The sequence below is a fragment of the Zosterops lateralis genome (genome assembly GCF_965231275.1).
Source record: "Zosterops lateralis genome assembly, chromosome: 13".
Classification (NCBI taxonomy): Eukaryota; Metazoa; Chordata; class Aves; order Passeriformes; family Zosteropidae; genus Zosterops; species Zosterops lateralis.
Window position 1 is genome coordinate 4092035 of NC_139773.1, and position 23575 is coordinate 4115609.

The 23575-nt window shown below is 36.1% G+C and overlaps 1 protein-coding gene across 1 annotated transcript in view; it reads left to right on the plus strand.

Moving 5' to 3' along the window:
• The window catches only part of VPS13C (vacuolar protein sorting 13 homolog C), a 78975-nt gene that overhangs the window by 16812 nt on the left and 38588 nt on the right, over positions 1-23575 (plus strand). Inside the window, exons 16-47 of the mRNA XM_083871025.1 lie at positions 357-451; positions 1068-1210; positions 2386-2578; positions 2725-2839; positions 3167-3303; positions 4021-4147; positions 4774-4891; positions 5233-5362; positions 5651-5729; positions 6424-6563; positions 7122-7275; positions 7683-7759; positions 7936-7995; positions 9342-9495; positions 9651-9767; positions 10685-10788; positions 11089-11256; positions 11978-12282; positions 12532-12679; positions 13365-13473; positions 13922-14055; positions 14364-14520; positions 15234-15313; positions 16117-16176; positions 17255-17420; positions 18417-18533; positions 19045-19148; positions 19528-19695; positions 20099-20403; positions 20759-20903; positions 21994-22150; positions 23005-23132. Of these exons, the coding sequence (XP_083727151.1) occupies positions 357-451; positions 1068-1210; positions 2386-2578; positions 2725-2839; positions 3167-3303; positions 4021-4147; positions 4774-4891; positions 5233-5362; positions 5651-5729; positions 6424-6563; positions 7122-7275; positions 7683-7759; positions 7936-7995; positions 9342-9495; positions 9651-9767; positions 10685-10788; positions 11089-11256; positions 11978-12282; positions 12532-12679; positions 13365-13473; positions 13922-14055; positions 14364-14520; positions 15234-15313; positions 16117-16176; positions 17255-17420; positions 18417-18533; positions 19045-19148; positions 19528-19695; positions 20099-20403; positions 20759-20903; positions 21994-22150; positions 23005-23132 (4394 nt within the window). The remainder of the gene's footprint in view (positions 1-356; positions 452-1067; positions 1211-2385; positions 2579-2724; positions 2840-3166; positions 3304-4020; positions 4148-4773; positions 4892-5232; positions 5363-5650; positions 5730-6423; positions 6564-7121; positions 7276-7682; positions 7760-7935; positions 7996-9341; positions 9496-9650; positions 9768-10684; positions 10789-11088; positions 11257-11977; positions 12283-12531; positions 12680-13364; positions 13474-13921; positions 14056-14363; positions 14521-15233; positions 15314-16116; positions 16177-17254; positions 17421-18416; positions 18534-19044; positions 19149-19527; positions 19696-20098; positions 20404-20758; positions 20904-21993; positions 22151-23004; positions 23133-23575) is intronic.

Below are 23575 nucleotides of genomic sequence, written 5' to 3' on the forward strand. Positions count from 1 at the left end.
TGGTAAGGAGAATATGGCCATTATAGCTGTAGTGATAATTAGCAACAATATGGATACTGTTTGTGGTGATTTCCTGTCTGGATCAGAGGTTTGGTTTACTAAAATTCCTGAAATCTATTTTCATCCTGAGGAGCTATGGATACTTTTGTAATAGAAATTATATTGATTTCTGTGCCACATATGTATCAGCATATATGAAGACGCTTGTGTGAATTATTTTACAATGTGGAATTTAGTGCAATATGAAGAATCCAATGGAATGTATCAGCACAGCTTAAGTAGTGGGAGGCAAATGTGAGGAAAAGTGGTAATTGTTATTTATGAAGGTGCAAATTGTATGGGTTTTTGTTTTTTAGCTATTGATGAACTAATGACACCGGAGGAGAAAGCAAAACTTTTTACTGCTATTGGATACAGTGACAGCTCCCATCATCTTTCATTACCAAAGCAGGTAAGCTACCTATGGGATGGTTAAAAAAAACAAACCACACAGCAAATTAAGTGTAAAAATGCCTTCAGCTCTCCTATTATCCTGAGGAAAGATGAAATCTTCAAATTCAGGTAGGAAATATTCTTTGATTCTTTTGAAGTTGCTGATTGATGCAGTCATAAAATGGTACATATATTGGGAAATCAGAACCCTCTCTTGGCAAGGCCAAGACTTGACATTTAGCAGTAAGAACAACAAGGACATACAAGCTATATCTTTTAAAATGTAGTTATTTAATGGGATTATAATGCTTTTGGTTGATCAAGTGAGTCTTCTATTGAGTGTAGTTTAGCTATTCTTGCTTCAGGGTTTAAAAAAATTTCCTTAATGCTGAAAAGAGTGAGACTATATTTGCTTTGCATTTGTTGAACTACACTATTTTATGTTAAAGAAATTACTGGAAAACATTGAATGAAGTAAAGACTCTGTACTTTGCTTTCTGCATAGAGATGAATTTCTAATCTTAGTTGACTGGAAAAACTTAGAAAGACACACTTGAGTTTGTTAAAATGAGGAGTTCTGAAAAATGATTCTTATTGAGATGACTAATTTCAGTTTCCTCTGTTCTTCTCACTAGTATGTTGCCCATGTTGTGACGCTGAAGCTGTTAAGCACTTCTCTTACAATTAAAGAAGACCAGAACGTGGCAGAAATTCTAAAAGTACAGATAATTGATCTGAGTACCAAAATATCACAGCGCCCAGGAGCACAAGCCATTAAGTAAATGGATTGGTATTTTCTTTTTGTAGAAACATCTCTGCCCCTCCTCACCCCCCCTCCCCAGCTTCTTAGCTTTTCTTGGGTAGTGCTTCTTGTATATTGCCTTGTAAATTTACATTCTGTAACTGTACTCTCTTGTAAATAATATAATTTGGTAGATAACGTAGAATGGAAGGAAGCAGGGAATGCTGTCTGCTAGTTTCCATGAACAATGGCAACCTCTTTCTTGAATATGTGTCAAACTGCTGAATATGACTTTTGGGAAGTGAAAGCTAAGCCATGTGAAATGGTGTGGCCAACACACTCCAGCCAAGCTAGTGAATGTGTTACTCACTGCTTCCAGAAATAAAAAAATTATGTGTTTGTGCTGAGATCAGCCAGAGGATAAGATACTGAGACCTTCCTGTGTTCTAAGATTTTAAGAGAGGGCACACCAGAAATATTGAACAAAAATTATTGGATTACAGAGTCAATGAATAAGAGTTTTGGTGTCTGGAAAATGAATTTGTGCACTTTTTGCTTTCATTTGCAGTTCCTTCAGTTCAGGTTTCATACGTAAGATCACCAGCTCAGTCACTGACTCCTGAAATATTTTTACTAAAAAAACCATTCTGAGGAATTTTCAAGGTGCAGCTTGAATGCTGCACAGAAACAAAAAGAGCTTTGACATTATTTTACATAAATGCATGCCATATAATTTAGTTTGCAAGACTGAAGCAGTAGAACAGATAATCTTGCAAGTGTCATGTTTCTGAAAAAAAATGTAGTTCAGTTATCTCAATAGAGTCAGGCATATGACATTGATTATGGCCAAATATGTTGTCTCCCAAAATCAGGGATTTCAGTGGTGGGAGGCACAGGACCTGAAAATCAATTTCTTATGTAATAGGGGCTTCTAAGGATGAGTGAAGCTGATGTGGTTTGGTGGTGTTCAGTGTCTTTCTTCAAAAGTGTTTTCCTACAGACTCCTCTTAACACTATTGTCAGGGCAGTTCTCAGTACAGAATTCTCATTTGCACCAACAGAAATTTGTAACTGCTTTTTAAATCCATACACAAGAGTGAACATTCCTACACTTTTAATCTATGTAACATAAATATTCTGCCTTTCTTTTCTCTTGCAACTGATTCTAACCTTTGTCCAATTAAGTGTTTGTAACTATTCATCTTCCTTAGGGTTGAAGCAAAGCTTGAAAACTGGTATGTTACAGGCCTGAGACAAGAAAACATCGTACCATCTCTCGTGGCTTCCATAGGGGATAGCAGATCTTCTCTGCTGAAGATTGAGTTTGATATTAACCCAGAGGACAGTACAGCTGACCAGAGCCTTATTATTGAATCACAGCCTGTGGAAATAAAATATGATGCAGTGAGTAGTAACCAAAACTCTCTGGTATTTCTGAGTCCTATTTCTCTGCTTTTACTCTCTTGGCTCTGTCCAGATCTGATTTTTGAGTTTTTGTTGAGTGACTTATATGTATAATGCTAATTCTTTTCTTTTCTTTTTTTTTTAAGAGAACAATAAATGCAATGGTAGAATTCTTTCAGACAAGTAAGGGAATGGATCTTGAAAGATTAACAACTGCCACATTAATGAAACTGGAAGAAATCAAGGAAAGAACTGCTACAGGTAAGACAGTAACAAATCTCAGTGAAGGTGAACCCTTAAAATGTATCCATATGATTACTCAAATGCTTGGCTTATGTTTTGATTGATGACCAAATGGTAGGATTGGGATTTTTCCTTGAGTTGGTGCCCTCATTTCTGCTGGGATAGAGGTTTAGTGAATGTTTTGTGGGAAGAAGCATTGAGTTTGGTAAGAAATCAGTAGAATGCGATGAAAGTTTTGATTCAAGAGGCTTTATCTTTCATATAACATCTTTTTGTATGCTGACTGTCACCATTGTTTCACTTGTGAATAGCATTTACATTTCCATGTCCTTTCCTTTCTTTAAGGATTAGTTCATATTATTGAAATGCGGAAAGTCCTTGACCTGAAGATTAATCTGAAACCTTCCTACCTTGTGATTCCACAGACTGGTTTCTACCATGAAAATTCAGATTTGCTGATTTTGGACTTTGGTACATTTCAGGTATATAAATGACTTCTCTTATCAGCTCAGGGGAAGCAAATATTCTCTTTTAACATAGCTGTTGTCTGAAACCATCTTGCTTTCAGAAGGCAGAGTGATCATCTGTGTCAAAGTATTTTTAACTTACCGTATTTCTGACAAAATAGATTTGGGTCAGCAGTTTGATCAGGGTATCTTTGACATCCTCGTACTAGTTAACCCTCCCCAGGAAGCATGTTCATGGTATAATCATGATTATAATACTTCATCATTTAATATCTTTCATTTCCTCAGCAGAATACATGAACTTTTGTTTCCTTTTTTGTAAAATGATGATGTTTTATTAATAAAAGAGAATATAATTTTTTCTCTGAAGTTTGAAAATTAATTCCCTTGTTTCTATAAAATGGAAAGATTGCAATAATTTAACTTGATTTAATGACTGATTAAATACTTATTTTAGTTGTAGTCCATAAGTAAAATTATAGACTAATGTCTTATGTCCTACTGAAAATTTTTTTTCCATAGCTTGAATTAAGTGGAATGATAGAAGTAACAACAACAAAAAAAATCTACTTAGCAAGAATAAGTGAACTGTGAAGCAATTTAATGTATTTTCTCTCTAAGAGTCCAAATGTCAATTATTAACCCCTATGAATCATCTTTTCATCTTCACTAGAATGAATAGCACATGTTTGTTTTAAAGACTTAACTTTGTTTTGTTTGTTATGTGTTCAGCTGAACAGCATAAATCAAGGGAGTAGTGAAGCTTCTAACTTCTCATCTTTAGAGGAGATCATGGACAAAGCCTATGACAAATTTGATGTGAAAATTAAAAATGTCCAACTTCTTTTTGGAAGAACAGGTAACAAAACAACATAGATGGTGTTTATGCAAAAGATTGTCAAAGGCTACCTACCTGTAATACATAAATATGTTTTTCAAAGAAAAAAAGACAAACTAAAATCAGTAGTTAATGAACAGATAGGCTATAATACACATGGGGTGCCAAACTTTGAAAAAAATGGCTTACTTTCTCTTCAAACAGCTGCTCACTTTTTGTTTGGTCTTGTGCATCACTTTGATGGTAGCAATGAATGTAAATGAATAGAACTATTATGTTTGCCATCATATGCAGGAAAAGCACACCTAAGATTTACCTTCATTCTTCATTTAAGTTTAAGTTTGTGTAATCAACAGAATGTTAGGTTGCTGTTCTCTCTTTTATCTGTTTATCCATTTGTTTTTCTAGGAGCCAGTGTAGATACATCTTCTAGGGTAGGACTGGCTTTAGTGCTGCTAAGGCAGTAGTGTTCACAAATGGGATTAAAAGCTCTTAAAATACTTGACCTAAGTTATTTTAGGTTTATTTTGTTGGTGAGTGGGTATTTTTACCATTGTAGTGATGCCATTTGATTATTTTAATGATGCCTTAATTAAAGCAATTAGCGAGTGATGGTTTTTTCATCTTAATTTACTGGCCATTTTCAGGTGAAGACTGGAAGAAGGCTCGTTTTCAACATCCATCAACTTTGCACATTCTGCAGCCAATGGATATTCATGTACAGTTGGCAAAATCAATGGTGGAAAGAGATTCCAGGATGGCAAGGTAATATATTAATGTTGAAAAGACTCGTTTAGAATTACTTTGTAGTTAGAGAAAAGAAGTCTGTGTTTTACCTGAAGGTTCAGTTGCAGTTTGTAATTTGAAGGTATTAACTGAGAAACCAAAATAGGTTACTGCTGTTGGCAAAACCTTTTTTGGGTAGTGGTTCCCTGAACCCTTTGCTGGTTACTAAGTACTGCTTAAGTCCAAGCCCTGTTTTACTGCAGAATCCCTGGCTTCACTGTGATGTAGACTTTATATAGGAGTATCCATATTGGTAAGATTTAAATGAGGAATTGGTACCTTTTTGTATAGGAGTTTAATAAGTTGTTTTTTTAAAAAAGGTTTAAAGTGTCAGGGGGACTTCCTTTGGTGCATGTCAGACTCTCTGACCAGAAAATCAAGGCAATCTTTGATCTGATTGAGAGCATTCCACTGCCTCAGAAGTCATCCACATCACTTCCAAGCACAAAGGTAAGCTGACTACAACTAAAAACATGTGAAAAAACCCCAAACAAGCAAAATAACATTACTAGTGTCTTCATTGACTTAGCATCAGAACATTCTGGGCTTCCTCAAAGCACTGGTGGAGCCTTTGTCATTGTCCTGCTGGTTTCAATAAAAGTATTGGCAGAGCTGACCTTGCCAAAGAATGTGGGGGAGGCATTGTGGAACATTCATCATCAGTAAAAAACGTGAACATACCAAGTTATATAAACTTTAACATACTGTGTTGGTTATTTTTCTCTTCTTTCCCTCCAGGTACCAGCTATTCCCAAAATTCCCGGGGTTGGTAAAGGGTTACTTAACACACCCCAGTTGTTAGCAGAAATAGTGTCAGGTAAGAAGCTACAGATGTGTCTTTGTAAAGGTAGCAGGCCATAACTTAAGGAATAGCTAATATTTTCCTGCTGTTACTGATGTTAAAACATGTAGGGACAACAGAGATGAGCATGATGGGTCGTATCTACCCTCAAGTGCATAAGGAGATTTGATTAAGATGCTAATGTTACCTCAGAATAACAAACTTGCTTTTTCTAAGAAGCAAACCTGTTTTTTTTTATTATTATGCATAAGCAACCTCTTCAAATTAGTGAACTGTAAATACCAACTATATTAAGTTGTTCTGACTCTTTTGCATTAGCAAAGCTCTCCTTTTTCTGAGAAGGCAGAACTAGAATAACATTACTGAGAAATTACTGACACTCAATTTGAGTACACTGTTCTAGAGAAAAAATTCCTGTAGTAAAACCTGGAAACTTGTTTCCTGGAGCTTCTCTTATTTTTACTTTCTTATGTGTCCCTGAATGTCTAATGATGCCTTTAGACTCTAGTGCTGTCCTTAATAGGGCTTTAGTTTTATTCACTTCTCATCCAGTGGGTAAATGAGCAGTATAGAGCTAAAGTGTATTTTGTCAGGTTAGATTTAAAGTGATCATGCTGTTAAAAATGCAATTGGAATGGGAAAGGGAGGGTGGGATATTTAGTCCTGTTTCTGGAAAAAGTTTACTGAGGCAGTAATTTCACTTCTGTAGACTCTGAAGATGAATATTTCGATTTTGAGGAAAGCTCTGAACCAACTGAAAGTTCAGTAATTAAAGGAGAAGAAATAAGAAAAGAGGAGCCTGCTCAGGAGGAACTGATAAATCTTCAGCTGAAGTTTGAAATTAAACAAGTATGTTTGTAATTCTATTTTCCCCTACCCAAAGAATACTTTAAAAAGAATCCAATATTCCTTTACCCACTGTTCTCCAGATTAGTGCATGCAGGAACATGATCAGCAAGCAAAAAAACTGTCACATATACACATACCTATTTCTATGCATATGAGATATTTCTTGTCTGTTTGTGATGCATATAAATAAAACATGATGCATACTCACTGATGTATTTAAAAAAAAAAGAAGTCCCTTACTGGAGTATTTTTAGTAGATAAAATTAGTACCAACTCATAATTAGAGGGTAGGGAGTGGAAATTTTGCACTGGAGAAACAAAGTCAGTACCCAGGCAGGTCTCTTGCAAAAAGAAAATCCCCAAATATTTTTTGTATTTATATCTTTCACCATCAAACAGTCATTTCTTCTTTCTATTTTATACTCTCATATCTGTAAAAAAAGCAATGCTTCCAACAAAGCAGGAAGGGCATTCATCTTGCACATTTTTGTTGTTGGTTTAAATGGTGAGAATACTGCATGTGAAAGGATGGCATAACTCTATTTCTTGTTCATCCAGGTTTTAGTAGAACTCACCAGACAAAAGAAAATTGAGGAAACAGTACTTGTATTTGATGTAATGCATCTTGGGACAGAAGCTACTGACAAAACCTATAATTTATCAGCTGTATCTTACTTGAAGAAAATAAGCTTGGATTACTATGGAATTGGAGGTAATAAGCAATGGCAGAGAAGTGGGTTTGTGTGTGTTTGTGTAGCGATTAGTGAGAGCTCTCCTGTGCCTTGTGCTCACTGAAATGTAAATGTTGTTCCAGTTTCCCAGTTAATGTGCAGCTGTCCCCTGGCAGTGCTTGTGCCACTGATAACAGCTGATAAGCTCTGGACTCTCACCATAATTCTTCTGGGATAAATAAATGGCTTAGAGCTCAGTCTTTGGATGGAGAAGGGCTTTGCCGTTTTCGATTTGGCAAAGAGAAACCAGTGACTCATATTTGGTGGTGCAATGTATTTTAGCAAATGGTACTGAAAGTTAATCCCTACCTTCAAGGCACAAATTCTTTGGTTCTCTGAAAGAACAGAAATATCCTAATTCTTGTTTATCTCATGTGGTGTTTTACAGGTAAAAAAGCACCCATTCATCTAATTAGTTCCTCAGACAAGCCTGGCCTAGACCTTCTGAAGGTGGACTATGTCAAGGTATACGCAAAGCTTTTTAAAATTATTTTTAAAGCATTTCTACATATTCTTAATATATAGTCTATATATAGTCCTAAACCTACTATTCAGAGCTGGTTGAATTATTTTGTATCTTCTGGAGAGGACAGTGACTGGTTGGAATTAATATTAACATTCATGCAAATCATTATTTTCAGGCTGACAGAAATGGGCCACAGTTTCAGACAATTTTTGACAACACTGAACAGATGATCCAAGTGAGTGTTTGCAGATTTTATTGCTTATTTCCTCTTGATTTGCTTGCTCAGAACAGAGGAGTTATGAAGAGTTGTTTTGCTTTCTTGTTTTTCTGCCTTCCAGCAGGAGTTTTCATTAGTTGAAATGTCCTTGAAAATTTTTATACCACTTAAGAGCAGAATGTTTGTCTGTAGAACTGCTGATAAAGTGTCTGTGTAGCTCATGTAGGTGAAATTCAAACTGCTGTAAGAATGCACCTTCTCGTGCATCAGGGATCATGACATTCAGGGGCCCAGTATGGGAAACTGTAGTGGAGTCAAACAAGTCTTTCCCTTTCGTGTAAAGTAATCTGTATTGTGAGTGCCATGTATTCAGAACTCTGTTGGCTATCTTTTATAAGGAGTCTAAATCCATGTCTGAATATGTGTGGTGGTTGTTTTTTTTTTTTTTTTTTTTTTTTTTTTACTAATGGTGTATTTTTGAGTCAGATTTTAGTCTAAGGAAAAAGACTGACTTGAGGCATTCATGAAATAAAGTGCAAAGGATGGTGTTTTCTGTGATAGGTCCTTTCTCCTCTTTATACCTTTAGGACATTATTTTGCCTGCCTTATTTTAGTGTGAAGACTGAAATATTTCACTTATTACTTAATAGTTCTAGAACATCTATAGATTTAATCTTAGGGCTTTAGTTACTGAAATCTTTTTTGCCAAAAAGCAGTTCCTGAAGCTGCAGCAGGAGATGAGAGTTCTAAAACTCCAGTGCTACTGAGTTAACTGTCTTCATACTATGGGCTAGTACTAATGTTAAGAGAACCCAATTTTATGTCCATCAGCTAGAGTTGCTGTTGCCTTGCAGCTCTTCAGTGGGACTTCTGTGCCTGGAAGAATTACATTTGGGCTCTAGTTCCAGCTTTAAGTACATTCAAGTGGACAACTTTTATTAAACTACACAGCAGGCACTTACTTAGCTTTTGGACTCCGTAGTGGATTTATTGAGGAATACCCAAATTCTAAATATTTACATGTCAGCCACCTGCCATTTACCTGTGCTGGTAGTGCTGTTACTGCAGGAGTGTTCAAGCCCAAGGCTGTGTTTGACAAAATTAATTTTGTATCACTGTGCTTGTACTGAAGAAGATATAGGTTTGCAGTTACAGATGTAAGAGCTGGGTTGTTGCTAGGTTTCCTTATTTTCTAAGCTTAACTTCTTTCTACTTTACAGAAACCTTTTTTCTTTATGATCTGTTGCTGGCCACACATGCAGCTTCTCTGTTTCTAAGGAATGGTTCTGTTGCACTGGGTGCTTTTGCACCTCTTACACTTGTAAGTTACTGTTTGATCATGTGGAGTCTCATGTTTTCAACAGGTAACTTTTTCGTCATTGAACCTCCTGTTGCACACAGAGGCCCTTATGTCTGCTGTCAGTTTTCTAACAGCCGTTAGTCCATCAGGCGGTGAAAGAAGTGGGGAAATACCATCCAAAGAAGAAAAGCAAGAAGATGACTCTAGATTGAAGAAAGGTACAGTTGTGATTATCCAAATGATGTTTCTAGGAGCATGCATTATATGCTGGCAAAGCAAATCCAGAGAAACATGATTAACTTTTAGAAATAAAGGTAAAGATGAAAATATGACTCATAGGTACCTTGAAAATCCCACCTTCTCTTATTTCTAGTGTCTAAACCTTCTAAGGATAAGGATGTGTTTGACTTCAAGCTTTTTGCCAAGCTGGATGCCTTCTGTTTAAATATTTGTGACGAAAAAAAGAACATTGCAGAGATCAAGATACAAGGTATTGAATTCTTTATTAGAAGTAACTGCTCTGGTACTTTAGTTTCAAAGCAACTACTATTAATTGGACTAAAAATAAGGTGCAAACATGCAGCATCTGGTTTTATGTATTTGTTTGTTTACTAGTTTTGTCTGTGCAAAAATGGCTTGTAGTCTTGTTTTCAAAGTCAGCCTTAAGTCTGTCATAATGTTTTGGCCTCCAGCTAGAAAGATGTGCTATGTTATTACTCAGATAATTAGGTTCATCCTTTGAAGGAGTTTGATTATGGGTGGCTTTTCATGTACGAAGTGTTGGATATTTTTATGGTACACCATAAAATTATTTAGGATAAATAATAACGTTGGATAAAAAAAAAGCCTTCAAAACATTTTCTTTAGTTTTTAACCCTCAGGGTTTGTTTTGGTTCCTTGTTTTGGTTTTGTGTTCTTGGTTGCTTTTACCCCTCGTAAGGGCTATTAATAATTCATTGAGAGAGTTTCACTTCTGACTGACTTTAGCTGCCATCCTCAGCATTCTTATGAATATTTAAGAATGTGTGATATGCAAGATTAGTACTGCAGTTCATCAAGTCTTTTGCTTGTGCCCATCTATAAATCATAGAATATATTCACACGAGATTATGTATTGTATTCAAGTAGTTCAGTATAGTAACACCTTTTCTGATAGAAAATTTCAATGCACTCACTCAGTAGCTTACTTGACTATTTTTCTATGAATAGTAGCTCAGTTGTTTCCAGAGATGGTTGCTACTGAGATAATATCCATCTTAGAAGTATTTCTATTTTGTTTTGGTTGAATCTGTGGTACAGTCATTCTTAAAGCTTTGTAACTTTTCCTCACTTCCTCTGCTGGTGTCCCCACCCTGAAATAACTGTTACTTCTGCTGTGCAAGACTGTTTCTATTTTTTACTTTGCAGGTCTTGACTCATCTCTTTGCCTTCAGCCAAGTCACACTGTATTCTTTGCCCGACTTAAAGACATAGTTGTCACAGATGTTGATTCAAGGACCCTCCATAAAAAAGTACTCAACTACAAGATTTTAACTTTTACTTGATTCTTGGTTAGTTTGATGTGTATAAAAGTGAAATGTTATACACATTCCACTCCTGTAAAAGTATTTGATTTGTCATGAATAAGTATTTTCAAATAAGATGCATCATAAAGAATAATTCTCATATTACAAGAATGGATGTCTGAAAGGATTAGAAAAAGTAGTAATCTAACTTGTAATCTGATAGGCTGATGGTATCTTTAGTTCTTTGTTTTAAGTGCCTTTGTAGAAGCTGCTGATGGCTGGTGGGTGTTGTTTCTATCTTTCTAGGCTGTGTCTATAGTGGGAGATGAAGTTTTCAGTTTCAATCTGACGTTGAATCCTCATGCTACTGAGGGAGAAGCCTACACTGACATGTCAAAAGTGGATGGTACTGTATGTTTGAAAGTGGGCTGCATCCAGCTGGTGTACCTTCACAAATTTCTCATGTCTCCCCTGGTGAGTCTTATTTCCCTTTGGATGTTTCTGCAGCATTCTCAGATCAGTCTTCTGGGCTGTGCCCTCAGTACAAGTGGTAGTTTCAGTTTCTGAAAGAGAAAGGATGGCTTTAATTTTTTCTGTGTACTATTAAAAACTTTGGTAAATAACTGGTTTAAATTTCATTTGGGTCACTTCCCACCCTCAGCTTTGGAAATAGAGAAAAACTTGGTGCTGTTGAGGTAGTTTGTGGGGTTTATGTTTGCTGCCCTTTCCACCCTAGCAAAATTCTGAGGTCATTGCAAACATATCAGAGCTGACACTAGAGGCAAACCTTTCTGCAAGATAGGTGTCATGATGCCTGCAAATTAACCATTGTAAATGTCAGTGTGTTTGAGTACCTTAAGGATAACTTTTTCAGTAAAGCACCAGTGAGCTTTCTCTCATTCAATAGGTTCTTTAATAGGAATTCAGTAGTATCCAAAGAGGGCAAGAGGGGCTCTCAAAATTGTGTCCCTAAAAGCTAATGAGCTAAGGAGTCTTGTAGCTAAGGAAAGAAGGAAAAATAGAGAGGAATTTAAAATTAGTGGATTGCACTGGTTAGTACTTTTTTGACTCTTTACTAGCGGTCATGACAGAAGGTCCTCAATTGTCTTGGTGGATGATGATGTAAAATGAGAAAGTAACCTAGAGTAAAAACTGTTTACAGACATTTCTCCTTTCTCTTCAACTGCTTTTCTAGACCTTCTTGAACAACTTCCAGACAGCCAAGGAGACCCTGAGTGCAGCTACAGTCCAGGCTGCAGAGAAGGCTGCGACCAGTGTGAAAGACCTGGCCCAGAGGAGTTTCCGCCTGGCCATGGACATACACTTGAAAGCACCAGTTATAGTTATCCCCCAGTCCTCCATTTCCCCCAATGCAATAGTCATAGATCTTGGCTTGATTAAGGTTCAGAACCAGTTTGTCTTGGTGTCCTCAGAAGGCAGTTCACTCCCTCCAGTCATTGACAAGATGGATGTGCAGCTGACAAAGCTGAAACTATCGAGGTACAGTGACTAATACTCTGTAGAACATTAATGTTCTTGCCTAGAAGTCATGGTTGGTACTAGTGTCAATGTTTGATATTAAAATGCTAGCCTTTGTCTTAGAGCAATTAGATCAGTAATAAGATCAGAAACTCTTCTACTTAGGAAGGTGTTTGGTGCTATATTTGAGATTTTAAGATTTTTGAAAATCAAACATGTGACTTCCAACTTCCCAACTGTTTTCTTTTTTTTTCTTTTCTGTGTTTCAAGGATCACTTTGGAGACAGATTTGTCACATCCAGATATCCAGATACTTCACCCTATTAATTTAAGCCTGTCTGTGAAACGAAATCTCTCTGCAGCTTGGTTTCAGAAGTTACCAGTGTTGGAGGTCACAGGGTATCTGGATACAATGAATGTAAGTCTTGTGGAAAGGTGGTGATGATACTTACTGTGAGAGCAGCCCTTAATGTTATTTCTGGACACAAAGGACACAAGCTGCAGATTTTTAGTGGGTGTGGAGTGGATTTCAGCAATGTAACAGTATTTAACCCCACCTAGATGAATGCAGTGGTTTGAAAGGATCACATAAATGGGTCTGTTACCAGTTCTCTGGGCAAGAATTCTTTAAAGTGTTTTAGGTTTTTTTCTTTAAAAATGGATTCTTCTTGAGAGGAGTTTAAATTAATCCAAATATTTGCTTTATTAACTCCCTACTTTCCCATCTCCCTTGAGTGGGGTAGTTGTTTTTTGTGGTATTTTATGTACATTGAAAGAAAGTACCAGGGACATCTTGGGTGAAACTGAAATTAAAATATCATGAAGGGGCATATCATTGACAGGAATGTATTACAAGCATAGGTACATTAAATGCTGCAGTGTTTATTGATACAGCACTGGAGGTCAAAACCTTTAATCTCCTCAGACTTTTAAAATAAGTGGTTAAAAGAATTTCATTTTCTTACTGAAGGGATGATTCTGCTGACAGAATAGCTGTAAATAAGCACTCTTCTTGCCAGGAAACATTGTTCTGCTTTGTTAGCAGGTGATAAGTTCAAGGAACAATGTGTTTTTCCTGAGAATTGTGATCTGCAACTTTTCAGGTTGTGTTAAGTCAAGAGGATTTGAATGTCTTTCTCAAAGTGTTGACAGAAAACCTGGGTGAAGCAGAAGAAACTCAAACGGATGCCAAATCAGTGATGCAAAAGGAAGGTCAGAGATGGAATTTGTTTGTCGTGAATATTAATTGTGTTTGCTTTCAGAAGTAAGGAAAAGCATTTATTATCTGGAAAACAAGTTTAGGTCTGAGAGTATGGTGATAAGCTGAGTGTAAGTGATAAACTCTTAATTTTGCAAGGACAGTGTTCATATTTTGATACTTAAAAAAAATTGGAAACGTTACAAGACAAAATTTGGTAACTGTGTTAGCTGAGTTGTCAAGGAACTAGCAAGGTATTGAGATATCAGAGTCATCTTGTTGCCAAAACATGCTTCTATTTCCTTTTCATGCTCTGAAGTTTAAGGCTCTGCTTATGGTAATGTTGCTAGCTTATCTTAGGTGAATGTAATCCATCTAAATGAATAAAAGAATTGGATGTGTTTCTTGAGCTAAACTAATGGTGGCAATTTCAAAGGTTAAGCAATATATTGAATTTTCCAGGTAAAATGAAAGAACTGGAGAGATCGGTTTTGATACAGGATAAGAGTGTTCCAGAAGGAATGCTCTCTGAAAAGAGAAAAATAACAGGAAATGAAGATGTAATCAATATGCTACTTAATTTTGAAATCAAAGAGGTATGTATCCATCCATTATTCTATCTGAACCCAGTACTCATCTATTTCTTAGAAATTATGGGCTATAAAGTCCATTTTAACAGTTTAGCTTGCCAACAAAAAGAAAACAAACAGGAGGAACAGAGCAGGGGCCAGGGGAATCTGTAGCAAATTGGTTGTATAGGGTCTTTTTATAAAAATGCAAAATGTCTAGATTAATATTATGTTTCACATTTAACTGAGGAGATAATGCCTGCTTATAACTGCCTGCCATATCTGAACAGCTTCACTGAAATGCTGAACTTATTTTTTCCCTTTCCATATTCAAGGTTGTAGTAACCTTGATGAAGCAGGTTCAGAAGGAGAGATATCCATTACATATTCTAACTGTGCTACAGCTTGGAACCAAAACCAAAATTAGAAATCATGAACTGGCTGCAGCAGCATATCTGAAAAAAATCACAATGAGATGCACTGAAATTAATGGTAAGTCTTCTAGACAGCTGATACAGTCAGTAGAGTGTGTGCAATTGGATTTATAGCCAGAGGATAACATGTCCTAATGAGAGAGGGGGGAAAAATTAATTTAGATAGAATTAATCTGTTTTACCTGATACCAAGTTTTACTGTCATTGTTAGAGTTAATGTATTTGAGTGAGTTGCATACTTTGAGGAGGAATGGTGTTCCTGAGAAGTATTCCAGCTGTTTAGTGTGTTTTGATGAGCTTCTGATTCTGTGCTTTATGACCAGTCCTGGCAGCATGGGAAATGCTGCCTTGGTTGGTCAGGTAACAATTCAAACTGACAGTGAAGGCAGAACTGAAATAGCCATTTATCCAAGGTACAGAAGTAAAGCTTTGAGTGTGAAAACATGAAGGTAGGAATGCAAAGAACTTCCAATTTTGATCTTGTTTCAATAGCTAGATAAGTTATTTTTTGTTAGTTTTATTTAAAATAAAGTGATTATAACACTTAACAAGATAATGTTATGTACAGCTTAATGCAGGATGATGATGCACAAGATAATGCTTATGTGCAGTACTTTTTCTCAGTAAAAAAAAAGAAGCTGTTTACTTTCACTCTTTCAGCAAGAATAGTGTCTAATTAGTATGTAATAGAGAATTAGCATGGAGACATTGCATAGGTGGAGTAAAACTTGTGAGTGGAAACACTTCACATTCTTATTTCTTTATTTGCAGACTCAAAAGGAGATCCTCTTTGCATTCTTAATTCCTCAAGTGAGACAGATGAACATCTTTTGAAAATGGAATATATTAAGGTTTCAATACATTTTCAGTAAAATTGCATGGGGAGTAAAGTAAAGCTTCCATACTTAGCCTGTAGATTTGTATCTAAAACTTACCCAGGCCTTCTCCCAAATACCTGGTTTTCAATTTGGCATTTAATTTAATTCCATACAGTGCTTGCTTCATAAGTCAATGCTGTCACTGAAATCTGTGTGGCAAGACAAACATTAGTTTGTGTTCTGTGTGTACAGGAAAAGTGAGGACCTTTGTGACACTTAACAGGTGTGATGGTCTTTGCCTGTGTAGGTCAAGAGTGACTCTGCAGGTGATAAAACTCACATTTGAAGAGTGATGTGTTGGTAGCTCAAAAAAGGCCTTCAAAAATTGCATGAATGCTTGGGAATCTGATTGGTTGTAGAACCAGTGGATTCCTCAATACTGTTATCTGGAATGGCATCATTTACATAGTAAAAAATAAATTAATTTGTACTGGCAAAGTAATAAGTATAAATTGACCCACTTTAAATGGATTCTATATGAGAGAAAGTTTTGTAACTAGCCAGCTGAATTTTGGCAAAATATATGCCATGAAATGTCTCTGAGCAGAGCATTGTCAGTACCCCTTTCTGGTTGTCTTGGCTAGTGCCTTATTTGAAGAATTTGTTTGTTCAGGCTTCATCACTTTGTTTTCTTTTGCAATTGGAATAATCCTTGTGTGTGGGCTAGGTTTAAATAATTCCGTTAATGAAATTATTCATAATGATTATTAATTTTTGGCTTATTCAATAGAGATTGACTGTGTCCCTTTTTTTTTTTTTTTTTTTTTCCTCTTTAGGCTGATCCTGATGGACCAGACTTTGTTACTACTTACCAAAGCACCAAGCAAAACATCAATGTAAGTACTGGATGTTTTTAATTTGTTTTTAAACTTTTCGAATCATAGCAGCTGTGTTAGTTGTTCCCTTTTTTCTTCTCATTGAAGAGAAAAAAAAAGGAAACAAAACCAACCCAAAACCAAAGCCCAGACTCTCATCATGAAAACCTACTGCTTTGTATTTAACTATTTCAAAGACAAATCCAGGTAGATAAAAAGTATTTTTTTAATGCAAATATTTATTGTAATAGTTTTTTTAAACTAAAAACTATACTTTTTTTTCTAGTTAGAAGAATGTCCTTATGAATTTTAGCTGAGGCCTTTAGCATGTGCTTTGTTTCTGGAGTGACACAGTTGTCAGAGAGAGAAACCAAGGCCTTCTGTGTCTGAGCTTGTAACAGTAACAGTGAAAATGAGATGTGAGCTGAAATGTCCAAGTAGCATTCTCAGGGGTCTTGAGTGCAATTAGTCGTTTCACTTCTCCTAAAAGCAACTATTCATGAGTAGTATTCCAGGGCTTCAGTGACTTCTGAAATAAGGATGCCATTCTGCTTTTAAAATGTTTCCTTTAAAATAGTTATGGTGTATCGAGCTGCTTCTTGATGGCCTTTTGTGGAGTAAGTGACTGAGGCTGGGTTTCACTGAGTAATACTGGCAGGAGTAGGTGCTGCTCACATACTCCCTGTTCTGATTACAAATTTTGAATCTTAGTGGGGTTTTTTTCTGTTGTTGTACCATATCTACTAAAATATCTTCAGACGTGGTTTTGAAGTTGTCAACCAAAGTGCTGAATGAAATGCAATGAAATGAAATGCAGCAGAACTAAAGAGTGTCCTGAAAAGGCATAACCACATGAGGCATCAATTTTTAGATTGGCACAGTTCCTCTGTAGCTGTTTTAAGCTTCCCTTCCCTGGCTCCCTCATCTGTTCTGGAGCTTGTGAGGTGTGTAGTTGAAGGGGATGGAGATAGAAGAGTCAGATACTTGTGAAATTGAGCAAGAGGCTTTTCCCCTTAATCCTATGACAGAAACTCTGAGTGTTAGGGTATAAACTGCTACTAAATAACAATATTACTTTGTCTCCTTGCCTTTGTTTTAGGTCATGTTTTCATGTTTGGATATAGTACTTCACACAGAGGCTTTGCTTTCCATCATGGGTTTCCTCACCTTCAGTGTTCCATCGGGTGGTCTTCCCAGTGCTGATAAATCATCAGAGCACAAGCCTCAAATGAAAGAACAGGAAAAAGGAAGTGCTCTTAGACCAGGTAGTGTCATATTAGAAAGGCTGTACTTTTGTTGCTTAACAGCATCTCACCTTCAGTTTCAAAGGATGTTATTTCAGATGAAACCATTGCAGTCTATTTGGTGGAAAACAAAGCATGCACAACTGTAAATAGGGAGAAAATAATGTTATTTAAAAAAAAAAAAAAAAAAACAAAAAAACAAAACAAAAACAGCAGACATTCTTCCTGTTGCTTAATTTTACAAATTCTCCTTGCTCAATGTAACTTTTCACTGGGTGGATTCATTTATTTGAATAGATGATGTTACAGTGTGCAGTCTTTCCAAAGGTTTATTGTCATAATCATGTAGATTTCCAATCGAGGGCTCTGAAGAGTGTTTACATTGCGGGAAATAAATACTCCTCTGGGGAAGCAAAGAGAAGTTCTGAAGTGCAGGGGTGGTGTATTTATTTTAATTACAGGTCTCTGTAACCTTGAAAGAGTAAGAGTTTTTACATGGAAGCTCCTGAATATTTTGTCAGGTCTGGTGTTGTTGATTCTTGTGCTTGTAGTGTTGTTTGTGAAATTCAAGGTTTTCTAATCCTAAAACTATTGGGATTGAGTCCAGTGGCTGTTGCATTTTGTGTTTGTGCAGTGTTGCTGCAGCTAATATGCCTAAATTGGCTTTGCTACTTGACACAGAGGAGCATTTCTCATGTGAGAGTGTTTCAGATAATGTAGTGTATACTGCATTCAGGAAGTGATGCATGAAAAGGAGGTACTAATGAGGAGAAAAGACAACATCTTTTTGGCTTTTTGCCTATGTTGGTTGGTGACAGTTCATGTGCCTGAAGGAAACTGTTAATAAATGACTTTTTTCACATTTTGACTAAGGATTATCATATCTTTTAGGGAATGACTGCAGGTTGCTTTCGAATAGTTTATATATATGTACAAAACTACTAATCTAATACTTGTTTTAAACAGTGGGCTTGTAATACTTGAACTCCTTGTATGTCTCTTGTGTTTCCTGTCCAGTGTCTGGTGATGCAGCCCATGATGATGTCTGTGAATTAAAACTCACTGCAAAGCTAAATGCATTCAGTATTACAGTGTGTGATCAGACCTGTAGAATTGCAGACATTAGAATACAAGGTAAGATTTTTTTATTTAAATATTAGACAAGCTGGCTGTAGCCAGAAATAGGCTGTTTCCCTCCGTTCACTTCTAAAAGGCCACTGTGTGCACTGCAGATTTCTCTAATGTGTTCCAATATATTTTGATTGTACGAAATAATCTGCAAGGAAAAAAAAGTTTGACTCAGAAAATGAAGACAATTTCTAAGTGTAGTAACATTAAAAGAAGTGAAGGAACTATGTTTTAGATAACACAAACTTGCCTTTTTTAAATAGCTAGATCTTAGACAGTGTTGGGGAATTGTACTCTAGTCTTAGAATCAAGTTATTTTGGCAACTTTGTCATGTGCAGTAAGGCCCTGAGTTCTTTCTCAGCTTTCATTCTTACATACCAGAAGACTGGATTCTAAGCTGTTATTATTCTTTATATTCAGTAATTATTAATTAAGGGGCTTTGGTTTTTTAGCAGAAGTGTTTACTCAGAAATTTTTGGAGTGCATTTATTACCTACTTTCTTTTGTTTCATTCAGGAATGGATGCATCTGTGGCTATGAAGCCTAAAAACATTAAAGTGTTCTCCAGACTTGAGGACATTGTAATTACAAATGTTGATCCAAAAACAATCCATAAAAAGGTGATGTATTGAGCAGATTGTGAACAGCTGAAGAGACACAGTCCTTCAAGTGATTTAGTGCAGCACTGTAATTTAATTTGCTGTTTAATAGAATACAATGTACGATGTAATACTTAGCAAAATATATTGGTTAATTTAGTTTTTTTAAATTACGTTTGCACTGGTATGTTTAGTTCTCAGTAGCAATGGTTAAATATTAAATGGGCTAGAGATAAGCAAATAAGAAGAGGCATATACCATAAAATAGATGATTGTTTTCTTTTGTGCCTACCATATGTCCAAGTACTGCTGATAAGTTGCTGTTGATCTTGTTGGGGAAATATTTTTTTTTGTTTCAGAACTACCTGGTAGTATTAACTATGTGTACTTAATCTTCTAGGCTGTCTGCATAATGGGAGATGAAGTGTTCAGATTTCACATGTCACTTTATCCAGATGCCACTGCAGGGGAAGCCTATGCTGATATGTCAAGGGTGGATGGTAAAATGTCTCTGAAAGTGGGCTGCATCCAAATAATTTACCTACATAAGTTCTTTATGTCTCTCTTGGTAAGACATTAGTTTAAGTTTTTTGCTTGACATTAAAAGGTTTTTTTATGAGATAAAATGCAATCAGCTCTTTTTTGAGCTGGTGGTGACCTGATATGCAAGCACATAGAAGTATTTTGCTGAAAAGTTGCCATTTAAGTTGTACTGCTTTACAGAAGAGTGCCAAGGAGAATGATGACAAAAGAAATAATGAATAGAGCTGATAGCTGTAATAATATCTTAAGAATTAAACAGTTAAACAACATGTAAGCTTATGAAGCGAGTGTGGTTGAATTAGGGATTTCATACTTATACCGCAGGTGTTAACTTTTCTTAAATTTACGTTTTGCTTGGGGTTTTCCTTTTTTTGAGAGGCTTATTTCTTTTCATGGAACTCTTTCTTTTCTTCACTACCTATGAATAGAACTTCCTAAACAATTTCCAAGCTGCACGAGAAGCCCTGACTGCAGTCACAGTCCAGGCAGCAGAAATGGCTGCTTCCAGCATGAAGGACTTTGCTCAAAAGAGCTTCCGCCTTCTAATGGATGTCAACTTGAAAGCCCCAGTCATTGTTATCCCTGAATCATCAACTTCATGTAATGCTTTGGTAGCTGATCTTGGCTTAATCAGAGTTCAGAATGAATTCAAGCTGGTGTCTTCAGATGAATCTTCTCTTCCTCCAGTCATTGACAACATGGATGTGCAGCTGACTCACTTGAAATTATCAAGGTAAACATGGAGCTTTTTCCTGAGCTGCAATGTCTTTGTAAAGGAAAGTGTGTCCATGTTTCTCTTATTTAAACATGGAATGCTATGAGAACATACTAAACCCAAGCAAAAAACCTTGCCAAGCTAAGTTTAGGAGTGCTTTTAGATAGAGACACAGGTCTACAATCTCTAAACCTTCTTGGAAATATAGCACAGTAAATTGAGTTCATCTGGAGTGCATAGATGGGTGTAAGTGCACATGAGCTTATTCTTAAGTTATTATTACAACTGTAGTTTTGCCACATTAATATGATATTATTTGGCATTCTGCAACTAGTCAAAATTTTTCCTCTCTTACTTCCACTGTCTTCTTTAGGTGCATCATATCCACAGATTCACAACCAGATTCTGAAATTCTGCGTCCTGTGAGTTTGACTTTACTGGTGCAGAGAAATTTAGCAGCATCATGGTATCATAAAAGCCCAACAATTGGTATTAAAGGAGATCTAAAACCAATGCAGGTAATATCATGACTAATAACAGCTGTATCAAAAGTCACATGGAGTCTCAGAATAGTCCTCAGCTTAGTTAAGGAGCTTGTAAACTCATTTCAGTTTGTGTCCTTTACAGTGTGTTCAAAGACTTCTAGCTTGATTGTCTAGTTTATAGATTTGTTAGAATTTTGATATTGTATAATGAATAGTTTTGGTGTGGCTGCATGCAAGTGGAATAAAATGGTTTTATTTATCTGGAGGTCCGTTGGAGCTATCCATTAACTCAACAGTCAGTAAAATCATTGAGGTCATCTGTTGAGTTACCATTTAAAAACAAGATTTAACAATTCAAATAGTTTAATCTGTAACATTCAGGTTATGTATCAATATATGTATAGTAGATATATTAGAAATGAAAGGTTATCTCTAATACATAAAAATTTAAAATTACCTTTGCAGAGGGAGAGCTCTACTTTTTATTTTCCTGCATTAACCGTATGGGTTTAAATGGGTAAAACCAATCTGGGGCACCTTTTCCTTGTTCCTGCGCCTTTTTACTTGTTCATTCCTGTTTCTGTGCTGTGGCCAAATGTCACACTGGGGAAGCACAGAGGAATAAGAGATTTAAAGGAGTACCAGTAAAATTAACCAAATGTAGGAGAAATACTCTTACTCTTGCTTTTCTGTGATTTTGTAACATTATTGTTAGATACATATTCATTAAGTCTTTGAAGGCCTATTAAATGACAGTTGCTTTAGGGTGTACAATGCAAATCTTGGCTTTAATGTTTTCTGGTCACGTTTTTTTTGATTACTGAATTGTTGAGAAGTGCTTGTGTTTATCAGTTACTCCTGTTTTTAATAGGCAAAGATCCTTTACAAGTCTAGAAAGTGTTTATCATATGAACTGTTATTTCTTGCTGTAACTCCTGTTTATAACAATTAACAAATGATACAGGAAAAAAGGGGAAATCATTTAGATTGTTTTGGGCAGGATAATCTTGAATATCCAGTTTCTTTCTGCTGGAACCAGCCTATTGTTTCTCCTTAATGCTTGCATACTGTGTTGGAAAAATGCTGTCACCAAAAATGAGCTTATGGCTTTATCACTTTACAGATTGCACTCAGTGAAGATGATCTAACTGTTATCATGAAAATTTTACTTGAAAACCTTGGAGGGGCTTCTTCCCAGCCAAATACTGTGCAAGAGTATATTGAGGATATGCAGATATCTAAAAAAGGGAAAGCTCCACATGAATCTGGTGGCTCTGAGGGTATGTTCAATTCAAAGGCTGAATATGTGTAGGCAGAGGGCTGTTTGCAAATTCAAATATCCTATTTTTCTGAAGCACAACAAATTGTTTTAACTGTTAGAAATATATTGTATCTATGAAAAGATATAAATAAGAACATATGCACTTAAATGGAGTGCGAGCTCCTGCTGGTCAGAAGTTTTTGTGGTGTGTTTGTTTTGATTCATTTCTCATATGATTGTGTTCTTCAGTTTATATCAATCACTCTTCTAACTGCATGTGGTTAAAAAAGAAAAAAGAGAAAAGCCAAATCATCTACCTCAGAATGTAAATGCACAATTATAACAATTAAGGAAGATATTAGTATTCAAATAGTGTGTCGATGTAAACAGTGCACGTCTCTGGATGAAATACTGTTAACACTTTGCCAAAACCTATTTTTTCTCCAAACTTAACATTGTCAATGTCAAAAAATTGCTTTTTAACCAATAGTTGAATTGGCCTACTGTGAATAGAAATGGGAAGGAAGAGTAGTGCAGACTCGTTGAGCAGACTTGGTACTTTGTCTTGTTCTTCCTTAAAGTGAGTGAAGAACTTCTGTAAACTATTAATGGCTTCTTTTAAGGTTCTAAACCACTCTGTGCTGGATAATTTTAGTATGCATTGGATAGAACAAAATTAAAAGTGTGAATTATTTCAAGAAGTCTTCTGGATTTTAGAGCTTTCCCTCTTTTTGTGATTTTTTGATCTTAATTTAGAAAACCCCAAACACCAAACCAACCAACAAAAAAGACAACCAACAACAAAAAGCCCCAAAACCAAAAGCCAGCCCAGTGTCCAAAAGAAATGTAAAAATATCTTCTTTTCACTGACAGGTGCCCTTGTTGATTCTGGACAAAAATGTGTTTCTGCAGTTGAGTCTTTGGAATGTTATACATTGCTTAAATTTGACTTCAATTTTGAGTCCCTTTCTGTAACTCTCTACAGCAGTGACACGACTCAGGTTTGTGACAAAGCTTTTACCACTCAGGTGGGGTGGGCAGCCAAGGCTTCTCACATGGACAGAACTCAGGTCAGGAAAATGGAGTTATATCAGCTGCATTAGCTTTGGAGCTTTGAGCTTTCTTGGGCAGTGTCCTTAAGAAGAAGGTGTCTGCATTTCTGAAAGTCACACTAAGAATATTAATAGAATACTAAACCATCAAAACCACCCAGCATTTGATTTGATCATTCAAACTTTGGTTCCAGTTACCCAAAATAAAACAAATATTTGAAAAGCTGGAGTTGTTAGCTTAGACAGTGCTAGTTCTATGCATGGTGCCTCTAGAGTTAGTAAGCAGATCCAAGTTGTATATGGCCCATAATTTCCTCTCGCTCCTCCCTGAGTGTGGGCAATCATGGGCATCCTCTCTGTGCTGAAAATAGAAGAGAAAGATGAAAAATGTT